At 35.1% G+C, this 15,671-nt stretch overlaps 2 protein-coding genes across 3 annotated transcripts in view; one reads left to right on the top strand and one right to left on the bottom strand.

The window, feature by feature from the left end:
• SLC25A40 (solute carrier family 25 member 40) overlaps positions 1–4,461 on the top strand; it is a 29,509-nt gene extending 25,048 nt beyond the window's left edge. The window contains exon 11 of the mRNA XM_075492769.1: positions 4,417–4,461. Coding sequence (XP_075348884.1) covers positions 4,417–4,421 — 5 coding nt within the window. The 3' untranslated portion in view covers positions 4,422–4,461. The remainder of the gene's footprint in view (positions 1–4,416) is intronic.
• The window catches only part of RUNDC3B (RUN domain containing 3B), a 55,053-nt gene continuing 39,612 nt past the window's right edge, over positions 231–15,671 (bottom strand). For both annotated transcript variants that reach the window (XM_075492752.1, XM_075492753.1), the window contains 3 exons: positions 4,387–4,533; positions 3,898–4,013; positions 231–1,448 (listed from right to left, as the gene is read on the bottom strand). In XM_075492752.1, coding sequence (XP_075348867.1) covers positions 1,303–1,448; positions 3,898–4,013; positions 4,387–4,533 — 409 coding nt within the window. In that variant the 3' untranslated portion in view covers positions 231–1,302. The remainder of the gene's footprint in view (positions 1,449–3,897; positions 4,014–4,386; positions 4,534–15,671) is intronic.

Below are 15,671 nucleotides of genomic sequence, written 5' to 3'. Positions count from 1 at the left end.
GTATTGCAGCTACTCATGTAAACAATTTATGAAACTTCTTTGGCACAAAAAAGCATTTTCCCTAGCACTTATAAATACAACGTACTTACATGCATTTAAGTTTTGTTTAAAAAGTTACTAATCATACTGATAAGCATTACCTTGATTAGCAAAATTGTATCTTACAAAGAATTAAGAATATAGTTTGCAATTCAAAAATTAATTTGCAAACTTTGTAGGGTAATCTGGAAAGTTAGTTTCATTTAAAAAATGTCTTTTTTTTTTTTTTTTCCTATCAGTAATTTAAATCAATGGCAAGTAATTTGAGAAAACTGACTTAAATAAGTTCTGCCGTATTACCTAATAGAGAAAAATACCTATCGCACTACTACCGGAATGAGAAAAATCTTTAACATGAGAATACTGTCATTACATTGTCTTTGTTTCCCCTTTTTCACTCTCCTTGGGATCTTGCCAATAAACACACAATCCAAAGTTCCCAAGGTGCTAACCCCACCATCCTTAGTCTCCACCTTTCCAGCTAGGCCAATAAACCAAGAAATTTCTCGCATAATGTTTGATTATCTGTAACTCAAAAGCATTCAGTGAGTTTCCTCAACATTTACAGGTTGCTAAGAATGCTTGACTTAGATGACCAACTTACATTTGTTATTCACATGCAACTACAAGAATTAGCAAGAGTGTTTCAGTGTGATTCTTCAGTGCAATTCAGACATTTCCCAAGTGCCATGATACTAGCAGGAATGCAAAATTTAACATTGAGTCAACTTGAGAAGAGCTGTTGATAGGTTAAATGTACTACTTGAGGTCCTACGCAACATACACAGATGAAAAGCTGGATTTTTAGGCAAAATATTTATTTGCCTACAAAGACTGGCATTAAGGATTCCCTGTCTGTTCTGCAAGAGTTGATAGATATTTAAAGCACTGCAGAGAAGCACCGTGGCTAGAGTAGGGCCAGGCCATTGCAAGGAGAAACAAACGTCATGGCAGTTAAGTAGGGGACTGATTTCCAACTGTTTCATTTTAAAAAACAGTCATAAGCATCAGATTGTATGTCCTGTACCTGACCAAGAGCTTTAAATAATTCAAGACTAAAATAGAAAATCTGAAAAGTCATCTGGGGGGAAAAAATTTGAATAAAAACTGACAGAATTTGTGAGTTTTTAAACAGGTAACCATGACAAGAAAAAATAAAGGAGCTTATTTTTTAACTTAGAACTAGCAGTCTTCATTGCAAGTCATTTTATGGAACATAAACCAAATGCATACAACACAAAGCTCTTCCTTCTTGTGTGCATCTCAAGATGGTGTTAAACCTGGACTTGTCATCTCTGTTGTGGGACTTGCAAGATATTCACTTGATTTCAGACTTGTGAGAGATTTGTAGCTTGCTACTGAAGTAAGAGAGCCACAAAGACCAAGCAACGATGGAGTGTCTTCCTTCCCTGTTAAGAAAAACAAGAATTAAGCTAATCATTTTTACAGCACAAGATGACCTAACCACAAAAAAATGAGGGAATAGAAAAACTGTTTCATCTACACTATTATGAATTACATATCACTGCTTCAGCACACACATACTTCATAAATGCAGTTAGGAAGACATGTAATTTATGCTATACCTTCCCTGTCCGGGTGGTAAACAGATCCCTACCTGTGCATTACAGGCTGGGCTGTAGTCAGTTTCCTACAGAGGGAGATGCAGAGGCTCCACTGAGTACATGGAGAACAGAAGTTACCAATGCAAGCACTGGTTTTAGTTGAGTACATTATATATAAATAGAAGTGATGTTACTAATACAACGTCAGTACCAGAGATCCAATTTTGAATCCCTCAGAAAGGAGCAGAATTAACTGGAATCAGGATATATTTCTTCAAAAATAAACACGTTTCGTTTTTTAAACCTTGGTAATTTGAAGTACTAGAGAAAGCCCTACAGTGCAAGAGTGGCAGTGCAAGCATTTGCCCTGTCATCCAAATACACTTGACAGTTAACGTGAAATGTACCTATACGTATAAGACTGCGTTAGACAATTTTCCCATTTATTTTATGTCTTCCCTTCTCAGAATATCCGTTCAAGTTATTTTGTGCCAACTCTGCTAATAAATTACATTATAAAGAATTTGATCTAGCAGCATCTCCCTATTTCATCCTCCTGGCTCACCTGCGGAATAGAAAGGATCACCTTAAACTAGAGATTAAAATCAACTTTAAAAGGCCACAGGCAAAAGATTTTATTGATAAGCCAGTCTATCAGAATTTTTTAAAATCACATCTATAAAGTAGCATTTCTTAAAATTGTGTGTCCTGTTCCTGACAGAAGAGTTTTATTCTCATGAGAAGGATGCAAGAAAAAAACCAAACAACCCAAACCGCACCCTGCCCAACAATCAGTTATGAAAAAAAAATGAGATGTAGTTTTCTTGCATCATCTATGGTTCTTATTAGCAGTTTCCAGTAAATTTTAGGTCTCACCTCTACTGAGCTTTTTTCAAGTGACTGAATAGCTTTCCCTAAATAATGAATTAGATTAGCTCTTTTTAAAAAGTCTTCACTTTTAGAAAAATCTTTATTCCCATAAAAACTACCTTTTAAAGGCTACATTCAATTTGAGGACATAAAATACACAGAGAGTAGCGTAACACTGTCTGGGCACAGCCCTTGATTTCAACAAGTGTGAAGCCAAAAATGTGACTACATGAGTGGGCTTAATAATAATGTGAACGTTTACTACTAATCTTTTAATTAAAACTGCCATACTGAGAGTTAGACCAGAGGTATTTGAACAGCAGGATCACATGCTGTGTCTTACAAAATTATATTAAAGCTTAGATACTGATGAACCTCAGTAATTTAGAAGTAAGATGTCATGCTACCTTTAAAGACAGAGTCTTGAAATCAAAACCTAAACTATTATTATCAGTGGTTTTGCCACACCTTAAGTTACAGAAGATAAAACAAAGCATAACTTCAACTGTTTTTTTGCAATATTAATCATTTGAAAGTAGATCTGCACAAGAACTTGCTTCATAATAGCCATGCTGATTCTATTTTACTTTCTCTAAGCTAACTTGAAATAATTCAGATTTTAAGACTGTTTACAGTTTTTAAAAAAGTTCTAAATTTTACATCCGTGATTTTTAAAAACGAGAAATTTTACAGGTATGAACCACTAAGGCTCTGTATTGTCAAGTCTGTTTAAAGTTAACATTTGATGAGATACAAAAAGGATTTTTTATAGCAATTTATGTTCTGTACCCAAAACACTACTATTTCAGAAGTCTTCTGCATTTTTCTGCTTTTCGCAATTGCCCACAAGATGGAGCAGCTAAACTTTGATAAAAGTACAGATTTTGAAAGGGGGTGGGGTGGGTGTGTATTACGTTTATATACTAGCATGGTTCATGTCATGTTCCTCCCTCTATTTTAACAGAAACACTGTCAGGCTGCGTCTCCACAGATAAATGTTGAATGCAAGATGTAAGAATGACAGTGGTAGTTGCAAATTAATCTTTCTTTTAAGAGACAAAAAAGCAAACTTAAAGAACTCAAAAGATTTGAGTTAGTTATAGCAGAAAGGTGACAGAAGATCCTCCTTGTAGCTGAGCTGCCTCTGGTTCTGTGATGGAGAAGGAAGATATGCAACATATTTGAAGCTTAGCTTTAAATACAGCATGAAGTCTTATAATTATTGGGGGGGTGGGGTGGGCATCTTCATTAATCCAAACTTATTTGAAGTATAGTCCTTAGGGAAACTGAAACAATTTGCATAACAATGAAAAATATGCTGTTCAACGCATATTTTGTTCACACTGAAAATACATCTCACAGGGACTGAAGATCAGAGCTATGAAGAACAAAATAAAATGAAGCCACTAGACTGGCTCTGTACCTTCATTTAATAAGTTCATTCCGTCCTGCTTCCCATCCTGTGAGTGACCTGGCTCCAGAGAGGATTGAGAAAGACTAACTTCTGCTGAAAGCTGGTCCAGACTTTGAAAACTTTTTCTGCAAAGCGAGTAATATTTAATAGTAACACATTTAAAGGTCTAACTAGATATCTTCAATTCTCCTTAAAAAGTTTTCTAAAAAAAACCTAGACAGTTAATCTTTCTTCTCTTAAACACTCTATTTTTTTTTGTTTGTTTGTTTCCTAAAGCACTGTTTTTCCCTAAAGCAATTATTTCCTTTTTTTTTAATTAATCAAAAGGAAGGAAATTTTTATGGTAAGCAAGAGAAAATGATTTTTTCTGCCAGCTGATCCTTGTACATTTTAACAGGTAATTCCAATAGGACACATTTCAGAGTATGCTAAGGAAAATGTATAATTTTGAGTTTCCCTGTTCCTCTAAAGGTGAATCAAAATAAATGTTCAACTTACTCATCCCATTGTTGATTGTGCTTTCTATAGAGTAGAGTGTCCAAGGCAACAGCATTGACATCCAGAGCTCCTGGGGAAGGCCACTGATTGGTGAGGTGAGTAGTTAATTCTTGTCTTGACCTCAAGTCATTATTCTTTAGCACAGTCCTGTGAATACAAAAAGCAGTAAATCTCAGTCTATTAAATGCAATTCCTTAAGGTACAGAAAGAAAAATGGGACAAATAGTCCTGACCAAGTTGATGTTCTACTTTGAGTGACCAACAGATTGCAATTTTCATAAAGCGTTTTAAACTGTTCATTTTTTTCTAGGGGAAGCAACTTAGAAACCTATTGAGACATATTTAGGAACAGAAAAAAGTTGAAATTAGAATCTTTCTGCAAAAGCAATTAAAAAAACCAACTGCATTCTAAAGATTCTTTCTGCCAGTGTGGCGGTAATTAACAAGCCAACTATTTTGCAAACCAACTATGAGAACATGATGTCCTTCCCCCCCTCCAATTTTTTTGCAGATTGAACACCACCCCCCCAGTAATTCTGCAGAATGAACCAAAAACCAGACACGTTAATTCCATTATATGCTTCCAGGTAAAATATATAGTTATTCTGTTTTCTACTACCTTACGGTTTCTAGTAATTTATGTTCTTAAATTACAGAAAATGTGTTAACTGAGTACCTTACATGTTCAAATTAGTTTTGCCTCATATTCCCATGAAGCAGACGCGTTTTCTAAAATTCTGGAAATGAGGAAGCTAATATGCCAATATTGGAAATCATCTGCCAAAAGTCATACAGAAATAAGGAAAGTACATGGTTCTTCAGGCTCCCAGACAAGGTCAGCCTTTTTCCATTAGTAGAAGACAACCTCCAACCTACCCTTATACTGCTGTAGAATAAATATCACTTTTGTTTCTAGAGTTAAGTAACCCATAAATCCTCCAATCCATGAAATGCTAGGCAATAGTAAAATGCTGCTTTACAACAAGTTTGACTGTCTGTGGCCTGAAGCAAATAGCTGATGTTACGTACTTCCATACTGAATGTACTCAGGAGTTCAAAGCCAAATGCCATGTTGTTATCTGAAATGCCAAACTACCTAGCAAATTAAATAACTATTCATGGTACAAATACATTTATGTGAATTCACAAATAACATTGTCAACAGGTCTGTTTTTACAATGCAGTTTTTATTCTGGTGGTATCTGAACTGTTTAGACAAGAACCTCAGTAAGGGGACATAACACCACGCAAAGAACCAAAATTTCCCATAAAACAAGGTAAGGCAATAGCCAGTTCAGTAAGGAATTTTTAGTAGCCGAGTTTGAGAGAGGAGACAGATGCACAGCAATTTTGCAAGAGAAGATGGTGAAGCACCACAGTGAACAAAACTATTTTCAGGAACCATTTCTCAAGACAATGAATTCCCTCAGAGTTCATGCAAGTAAACAATCAACTTTACCCTGGGATCTCCCCCCTCACCGTCCTCTCTAAGGGATCTATAGGAATAACCACTTTGATAACCCAAAGCTCTCAATAATTTCAAATATCTTGTATGATATTCACTTCCCTGTGTAATTCCCCTAATCCCGTGGGGTACCATCGAGCATTAAACAAGTCTGTTAAAGGCTTGTTGATTTGAGGAAACTGAAACACTGACCTATCAAGTTCTTGTGAGGTTAGCCAGTTACACTACATCACCTCCTTATTCAGAAGGACTTCTTGTATGCTCTCATAGAAGTTTTTTAACAGGACACAGTTTGTATTAGCAACTATGCACACAGTAACTAAATGCAAATTCATACACATATAACACGTATGTATAAATTCCCATTTGGACAACTCCTGTATGTTATCACCACTGCTGTTATCATCACCAGCAGTGTTAAGTTATTATCAAATAAACATGCCAAGCAAAGATGACAAAACCATGCATCTACAGACAAGTTGCTAATAGTAGAATTTTTGGCATTTTACGTAGGTTTCTATATGGAGGCTTTTTTCCACAAATCTTTATGGTATAGTAACCTGAAATTACACCCTTTGTGAGGAAAAAGAAATTCTGAAACAAAGCCTAGCCAAACTGCTCCAGGGATTTTAGCATAACAACATTTAAAGACAGTTCCAGTAGATTACTACTTAAACCGCTCCACCATGCTCAGGAAGAAAACCAGGCATCAGGTAGGATACAGAAGTAACTATTCCCCTCTGAAAACTTTTATGCTTTTATTCTGAATCTTTAAAAATATGTAAAAATAACTTTGAATATATAAAATCAGTCCAAACACAGTATTTGGTATATATAAAATAGTAGCATAGACCACAGGAATTTAGACACAATATTCACAGCAGGTGCTGGTAGTTACCACCTATTTTTTCAGCTTTGTAAATTATTTAGCTATTTGCTCTCTTGCAGCCATTTTTAAAGTATCATGAGATTCCACTGCAGCAAAGACTTATTATTAAAGGCACTGCTTGCAAACAGCAATCCTCTCAAGATAAACAAAGGCAGTATCAATTTATGCATATTAACCAGACTTATTTTAAGAGTCAAAGTATTAAACTGCACAGAATCATAGAATCATAGAACCATTTAGTTTGGAAAAGACCCTTAAGATTATCGAGTCCAACCGTAAACCTAACACTGCAAAGTCCACTAGTAAACCATGTCCCTAAGCGCCACATCTACACAGCATACATCATCCTCAAACTCCTAATCACCATGAGGCAAAAATGATCCTGCTACAAATATTCAAAAACAGGAAGAGGAAAAGAAACAGAGACAAAAGCATTTACTATAGAAAGGACTTAAAAAGGAATGAAATATGATCAAGTTTTAACAAAAAAAAGCATACAAATTGCAAAACACTCAATGTGAAAAAAATGCTGCACAAGATTATTAAGTGCTGTCCTACTCTTGGTCAGACAAGAGGAGCTCTTTCTAGAAGTTAAGAGCTCTCAAAAGACAAAAATTTATTTTATCCAAGGCAGACTGAATTTCTACAGCAGCAGTCTTGTTCCTCAGAATGCAAACGCTGTAACTAGTGCTGGCCAACTCTAGGCTGCAATACTGCAGGGTTTGAAGTAGGACTTCTTAATGATCACAATGAGCGCAATAAAGATTATGAGCTTTCCTCTATATGTTTACTGTCAGGCTGTTTAACCAAAAGAAGAATATTACTATTAAAACTTATTTATCTGCTAGTATAGCAAAATAAGTTTGGTATATAAAAGCTTTCAGAGGAAAAATTAGAATAAAGTCTTCATAGAGCAAAAATAAGAAATGAAGAATTGGTGGAGAGGTACAAATGGCACACAGGCATATTTGTGAAATTTACAATGAAATGTAAATTTAATTTACATTTCATTTACATTAATGAAATGTAAGATTAGTACTTTCTCTTATTTACATACACATAATAAAAGGAACTACTGAACTCTTTGGGCCTTGACTGGGAAATATTTCAAAAGTGTTACCAAAAGTTCACATAAAAATAATGTAATGTAATATATAAGCTTCTATACAAAATGCTGGTCTGTAGTAAAACATACTGAACTGGAACAGCCTATGTACAAACAGATTTTATGCTATTGCTTCTGTTCGCAAGAGCGAACGCCTGGCAAGAAACACCAACTGAAAACCAGAATGACCTGAACGCCTGTAGACCAAAGCCAAAGACTCAAAGCCTAGATTTTATGAAGGATATTACCTTATAACTTATAAGCATAACTTATATGGAAAAAAATCCATAATACGTCATAAGAATAACACTGAAAATCACGAGTATGCAGTTCTATTTTTAAATAACATTCAATAAATTATTGTTTTATTGGGTTTTTAGCTGTGATGATTTAAGGATGATGCAAGATAAGGTTTGTAGACAGCATGTTAAGCCATTTAATAGAGGCGTAAAAGACAGGACATTCCAAAAAGGGAAGAGGAAAAATAAGAGAGACAAAAGAGTTTACTATAGAGAAGTTAAAAAAGAAGGAAATACGATCAAGTTTGAGTGAAAACAAGCAAACGAGCATATACAACGAGCTGTTAACTCCTTCAGACTGGAAATAGAAAACTTGAAAGCCAAGAAGAAGATAAAAACAATGGCTTCTAAATGTAATAATCTCAGGAAGGTAGTTAGTACATGGAGAATACAGTGGATCTTAATAACAGACTGCATGATTATTTTTGGAATGAAAGAAAGGCAGCGTGTGAGATATGGCTGAATAGGGTATCCTGGACTAACACGGTGAGACTGTGGAGTACAGAAAGTTTTCTGTAGAGCACAGAGAACATGTAAGAATTTATTATGAGAGCAGGGGGGTAAAAGTGATTTATGGTACATCACCTGATCTAGGCATGAAAAAATTCTTGGTTGTCTCAAAGCCTGTGACCTTTTTACCCCCATCCACCAGCTGGTATCTTCTCTACCTACAATCATTTCCATCTCTTTATAATCATGTTGGCAAAAAGTAGCAGAAGCTGTCTTTTGTGATCTGCAGAAATAAAACAATTATTTTTCTCCTGCTCTCAACATCTGTGCCCCGAGCAGTCCTCACCCCTACAAATATTTTTATAAGATAATTTCATATCGTGTTTCAAGTTCTGGAAAACGTGACAAAAATCAACAAATACTGAATAGATGGCAGGCAGAGAAAAAAAATATTTATAATTCCTCTGAAAGTAGTTGCTGAATTGCTATTTTCATACTGAAAAGTGGTGAGGCAAACCCAGCAAAATGCTTGTTGGGATTTATTACAGGAGAGAGGCATTGATGATGCTGGAGACAGAACGTATTTTCAAAAAATTGCTCTTAAAATGATCAAATATCCTTTGTATTACTTCACGGCACAGATTTTTCCATAATGCACATATATAAGGGAAGTATAAGATACACAGTCTCGCCATGTTAGCCCAGGACACCCTGTTTAAGTTCTGACATTTAAATTGTGGTGGTTTTTTTTTTTTTAATGCCTAATAAAAGAAAAACTCCATACAAATTCAAAATACTAATGCAATTAATAACTTGTTAGGAAAAACAAGCAGCAAAAGAGATGAGAACATCATCTTAATACTAGAATACGTCATTAAAAACTAACAAATGTTTGGCTTACATTTGTATTTTTTGTTCTCTATATCAGGAACTGCTATTTAAATTAAGCTCCTCTTAGAAAACAAAGAAAAGTATTCAGTAAAAACATCCCGCTAATGAATTCCTGCCTATTACAAAAGAATACTGATGATTCATTAACTAAAATCAACACTAACGTACTCCCAAGTTAGGAATAAGCGTCTGCTTGAAGTACAGATACATACACTCCTTCCAGGCCTGTAAATTTACTTACTTTTATTCAAGAATAACAGCAACAGCCAGAGTATTAACATCAGGTTTATACAGCTATTCCCGGAAACGTCTCTGCATGCTTTTGACTTTCAGTCCTTTAATTGTGTATTTAAGAAGTAGGGAAAAGTGAGATTAGTGAAGTCTTCCAATAAACATCCTTCTCCACTAGTGTTCACTGGCCCTGTCTTTATCAGGTAACTCTCCAGAATATTTGCTTGCTGATTTCCTCAACTTTTATTATTTTATTAGAGATGTTTATTTCATGATTTATTATTTTGACATTATTTATTAAGCAGAATATCATGATGTATGGTACACATAAAATAATAAAATGCAATTGACAAATTACTGCTTATTTCAATCCCTGCCCCACAGTATGCTGCCCTTTCAGTTGTTCTGGTACAATCATGTAGGAGCCACTCCGAAAATGGATCATCAAAAATAGCCAATTTTTTTTTTTAAATAAGTGTTTTTTGTTTTGTTTTTTTTTTTCTTTTTAAAATTTAATTCATAAGGTAACCCCACAAAGTTCTGTTTGCACTAGCATCGCTTTTGGCAGCTCAGCTACCTCTCAAAAGGATAAGAAATTACTCCTTTGAATTAACACATCTAAGATTTCTGCATCTGGAAAGTGTAACCTGACTTGATTCGTTCATTCAGAGTGGGGGATGGGGACAAAAGACAACCTGTACGTGGGGTTCCTGCATGCAAAACAGAAATGATATAAAAAGGTGATCACCTTTGGTCACTTACTATACTGTAACTATATTACCTCTGGGAATTTAAAAATAAATAAGTAAATAAAAATTAATCTCAAGTTTAGTCCAAGCTAATATGGAAAAGCCTTATCTTGGTAACCACATAAAATTTCTGGTCTCATTTCAGCTAGATTGGATTTCCAATTTTCCCTGGATCAAATCCAGATTCATCCCATTGGAAGCCTATTCTGAAAGACGCATTTACACACATTTTTTTGTTTAATAAACAGAAAGTCAGTTCTGTTTCCAATTATACCTATGAAAAACCAGTAATTTCTTACCTGCAAGTTTAATTTCTCCAAATCCAGAAAATGCCAGTCCAGTTGGCAATTTGCCCTCCTACCAGCAGATGAAGACAGGAAATAAACCAAACAGACTAATTCCCTAAGAAAGGGAATTATATCAGATGAGTGCTCCAGTTCAAGAACTACCTGAGTAGTGAAAAGTAAAAGTGAAAATAAAAGCTTATAAAAAAAATAAAAACATTTGAATAAGAAAGAACAAGTTTTAAAAACCTTTATTTAGGACAGGAAATATGGAATGCAAACTCAAATTGATAGCATACATGAATATAACTAAAATCTGTAAGAGCAAGTCTAAAATAAAAGGGAACTCCCAAATTGTCTGTACTGTAGCAAGACAGTGAGCTGTCTGGACTGGTATGTCATTGGACTTTGAGAAATTAGATCAGCAGGTATGAAAATGAGTTACTTACCAGCAGATTTTGATGCTGCAATATATCACCTCTCTCAGGTTTGTGCCCTGTGCACAGACACAGTACTCCCCAAATTAGATGCCAGAGCAGTTAGATCCCAGCAGACTTTCTAATGGCAGCCGCTGCAGTGAAAAAAAGCAAGTATGTCCTACCGCACCACATTTTCTTACTCTTTCTGACCGGCCAACAGATCTTCGAGTGTCACAGCAACAGTACTAGTTGTGCCATAGAACAGATCCCCTTGAAGTTTCTTCAGCAATCTTTTTAGTCCTCCTTTATTATCTCCTAGAGATCTTGAAATATATCCTCCAGTAACAAAATTACTGTCATCAATTTTATACAGTCGTTGATCTCCTTGACCTTTGGAGTAACTTGGATAAGCTTATATTGGCAGAAATAGCGGCAGCTTGACTCTTGAGTTCTAGTCTAATTACAGTGGAGATTTTATTTCAGAATACAGATATCCAGAATGGATCAAAACACACTACAATAATTTAACTTTACGTGTGCTCATTAAAATACTACTGCTGTGCGTGACTGACACTCTTCATGTCCTTGGACAAATAACCAGGCCTGATTCCTTTGGAGGAGGATAACAGGAACAACCAGTTTCCCCAGATAGTAGGTCTTGACTGAAAACAAGAAAAATACTGAACTTGACTAGCAACCAAACTATTAAAAAAAAGTAAAGAGCAGCTTTTAATTCAGTTCTTCAACTATCAGAGCCTTTCTGCTGGAAAATGGAGGACTCTTAGCAAACAGCTTTTTTTGACAGATTATCAAATTTGCCTTTAGTAAATAGCCTCTCAAACAGCACTTGTCATTCAAAGATTTTTTTTTTCCATGTCAGTCAAGTAAATACAAATTATCTGTCTATAGCTGAACTCTTTTAAAAGAACATTTCTATGGGGGTGGCAGGCAGGGGAGAAAAAAAACAAAACAATCAAGATCTTCCTTCAGAACAGATCAGAAAAACTTCACCAAAAACAGTGGTCTTCTTAATAATTTTTTCCCATTTTAACACGCATCCCTTGGATTCAGTAAAAACAGCAGTATCAACAACAAAATGGTTGGGTAAACTTTGGGTTGACAAAATAACCACTTTTTTAAACTTCCACTCACTTATTAAACCAGCAAGAGTTTCAGCAGACATATCCAACGTTGTAACTGTAAGATGGATCTTCTGCATAGACAAGTATTTGCCAAAACCAGCATATAAGCTCCTTCAGAATGCCATGTTTCTAATTACAAAAAAGTGAATATGAGATGTCGACTTACTTTGAAGGATAGAAGACCATGTTGGCTTAAAAAAAATAAGGGGGGCGGGGGGGGGGGAGAGCAAAGGAAAAAGAAACAAAAAAAAGCAGCAAGCCATGAGTAATATAAGTTCTTCCTGGTAGCTGAATGGGAATTAATACAACTACCAAACTATGCAAACAGAGCTTCAAAGTCTAAGGCAATTGCAGAATGAAAAAAAATGCAGGACGAAAATCTGATCCGGGGGGGGGGGGAACCCAAAACAAACAAACAAAAAAATCACACACACAGAGAAAAGAACAGTAGTAATGGAGAAATGGGAAGGGAAAACAGGTGGCAAATAAAAATCTTTGCCAAGTGTAATTTGAGTTATAATTTGGGTAACAAAATACTGAAAATTTTATTATGTTAAGTGGTTGCATAAGAATATCGCAATGACAAACAGCAAAAGCACCAATCTAAATCTCAACCACTTGCTATCCAAATAGAAAGGCAGCTATTAAAGCTTCTTGCTCAAGAAATCAGGTAACACACTACACTGTATTTTCTTGGTTATAACTTCAGGTATTTCACTTTTACTATTGTAAGCCTTTCCAGAAATCATTTAAACTGTTTTTTATTTTAACAAAACAATGAAAAAACCCAGGACACAAAGTTGTAGCCGGAAAACTGGATTTCAAAGAAAGAAAAACAAGTTGTATCCTAAATTTACAAATACCATCCATAATTTAAAAAAAACCCCAAACATTTCTGTGACTGTGTATGTCGCACACTGACTGGTAACTCGCCTTTCTTTTGGTCAAACTATTTGTATTTTAGAGAAACTTCTAATTTTTTTTTGGAAGTATAAAATGGATTTTTCTATTCCTTTTTCCTGGATGAAACTTAATTCTCGACCCGATTTATTTAAACCAGTAAATATAGCCAAATAAAACTGAAATTTAGGATAATTTAAATATCAATTTCTTTGGTCTAAAGAATCTTAGAGATTGCTTCAGTATACCAATGATGAAGTAATATCTCTGCAAATACAGAACTCACCATTCTAACCTGGCACTATTCTTCCACCCTTACAAAAATTGATACCATTTTTACTATTTGTCATTTAAAGTCCATTTAGTTTGGTATCGAACTTCATGTAACTTGCATTAAATATATTAGAAGAATGTAAAAATAACTTTTGTTCACCTCTTCTCATTTATGTATAAGCACTACCAAATACTAGCTTTTCTCATCAGTATCTTACAGAATATAAAAGCAAATCTACAGTTAATGAATATGAGGGTTAAGAAATGAAGCAAGAAAAATTGGGACTCTCAGAAGCAAATGGTAATGCAAGTTTTTTTGTCTAAATGTGTAAAGCACAAAGAGATCAAATTCAGTCTCTATGAATGTACTCCAGGAGTTAATGATTATGCACCATGATTGACTTACCCTATTTTTTAGCTGATGTTCTCTATCCCCTCCATTCGCAGTGAGTATCAAGTTATTCAAACTCTTTTATGAAATCAAAGCCTCAGGTTCACCTGTTCTAGACATGAGATAATTCTCTTTGTGGAATTAAAAAAAGGATAACATTGATGTTTGTTGTATAGGTCCTTTAGCATTACTATGCCAAAGCAAGTATTCTTTTTCTGCCACAGTTCAGGTAATATTAGCAGAGGAAGAAACTCCATGATCCATACAATATGCTTTCCTACTGGGAATGCACATCATTTGCAACTGCATTGCATTGAGGCCCTCAAAGGTTCAATACTTCTCATTATTATTTTGAAAGGCCTTACTTCCCCCTGCTCCCAACCTTATAATTCTACATTGGATAAAAATTCTGGAATTTCAAATGCATGAAGTGCTAATGTCCAAGTAACTTAAAGCTTTCTTGCTTGCTACTTTTATGCAATGCCTTTATCCATAGAAGCATAGCTATGGGAGAAAAGAGAAAGGATGCCACTATAAAAACAGATTTTAGTTTTACATATTAGAGACTCAGAGAAGGGGACACATTGCCATGCTAATGTCATTAAGTATGCAAAATGGTCAAAGAAAAGTCCCTATGATTCTCTAACGGGGGGGGGGGGGGGGGCAGAGAGGAGACACTCCTTACAAAAATGAGTATTTTTCAGTTCAGAGTCAGCCAGCATTTTTCTGTAAATATACCAACACATCTTGTCCTTGAAGACACCAATAACTTCAAGAGCTTTTAACTTTTTTAAAATTTAAGGTTTATTTTAACATAAACCTTTAAACCCCCCTTTTTAAAAGTTCGGAATGAGATATTAAAATATGAGGGTTTAAGAATAAATCCCTCTCTATCTACTGCGTCTTACACAGTAAGTTCTTTTCTTCAGGCTGCTATGAATCCAGAAACTTTTGGCTTCCTGCTGCACAATAAACCCATGCAATCCCTCTGAATAGTGTGTCCTCTGTCATGTCAGAGGCTTGGCTGCAATTTTGTTTAATTCTGCATATTTCTTTGCTGTGTCTCACTCTGTATGCTCCACTCTGAATAGCAGGAGTCTGTCTGTCCATGTACTATGCCCAGCTGAACTTTTCCTAGTTATACTTTTAAGCAAAACGAAGCTCCCATGTCTTCACAGGTTTCCACCTCACTGAAAAAAGAACTTTCCTTCTTGCTGTGTATCCACACCTTTGTAAAACATAACAGGCGTACAATATTGCAGCAAACTGCAAAAGAAAGAATTCCACAAAAACAAAATCCAAAACACTGCCTAAACAAAACAGTTTTAACATGTCAGAATATGCAATATTTTTTCTATGCTGTTTAAAAAACCAAAAGTACAGACAAGTTGAGAAAAGAAGGAGCTGAAAACTGACCAGACTGCAATACTAAAGATTTAAAACTGCTGCTACAAACTTGAGGGAGACAGAGGACATACAGGAAGCATTACAAATAAAAGCGTGGCTAATGTGAATTAGGGTTTGATAACAAGGATCCATGAAAGCTTTAAAAGGAAAGAAGGATTAGCGTTCTCAGTTTTGACATTCTGGGAAAGAAATTCTCCAAGAAGATCAAACATTAAATTTTAATCTCCCACTTCCTTTCATTGAGAAAATAAAGCAGTTACAACAAATTGGATTTACTGTACTTATGCAGTTGAGGAATTCAGTTTCTTAAAAAAAAAAAAAAAAAAAAAAAAGAGGACTATCTGAAAATGAAGGTAAGAATGCTAAAAAAGTGATCCAGCTTTCCTATTT

Source organism: Mycteria americana, chromosome 2, assembly GCF_035582795.1.
Source record: "Mycteria americana isolate JAX WOST 10 ecotype Jacksonville Zoo and Gardens chromosome 2, USCA_MyAme_1.0, whole genome shotgun sequence".
Taxonomy (NCBI): Eukaryota; Metazoa; Chordata; class Aves; order Ciconiiformes; family Ciconiidae; genus Mycteria; species Mycteria americana.
The sequence above is the reverse complement of the archived record's forward strand: the minus strand, read 5'-3'. Positions and strand labels throughout refer to the sequence as shown.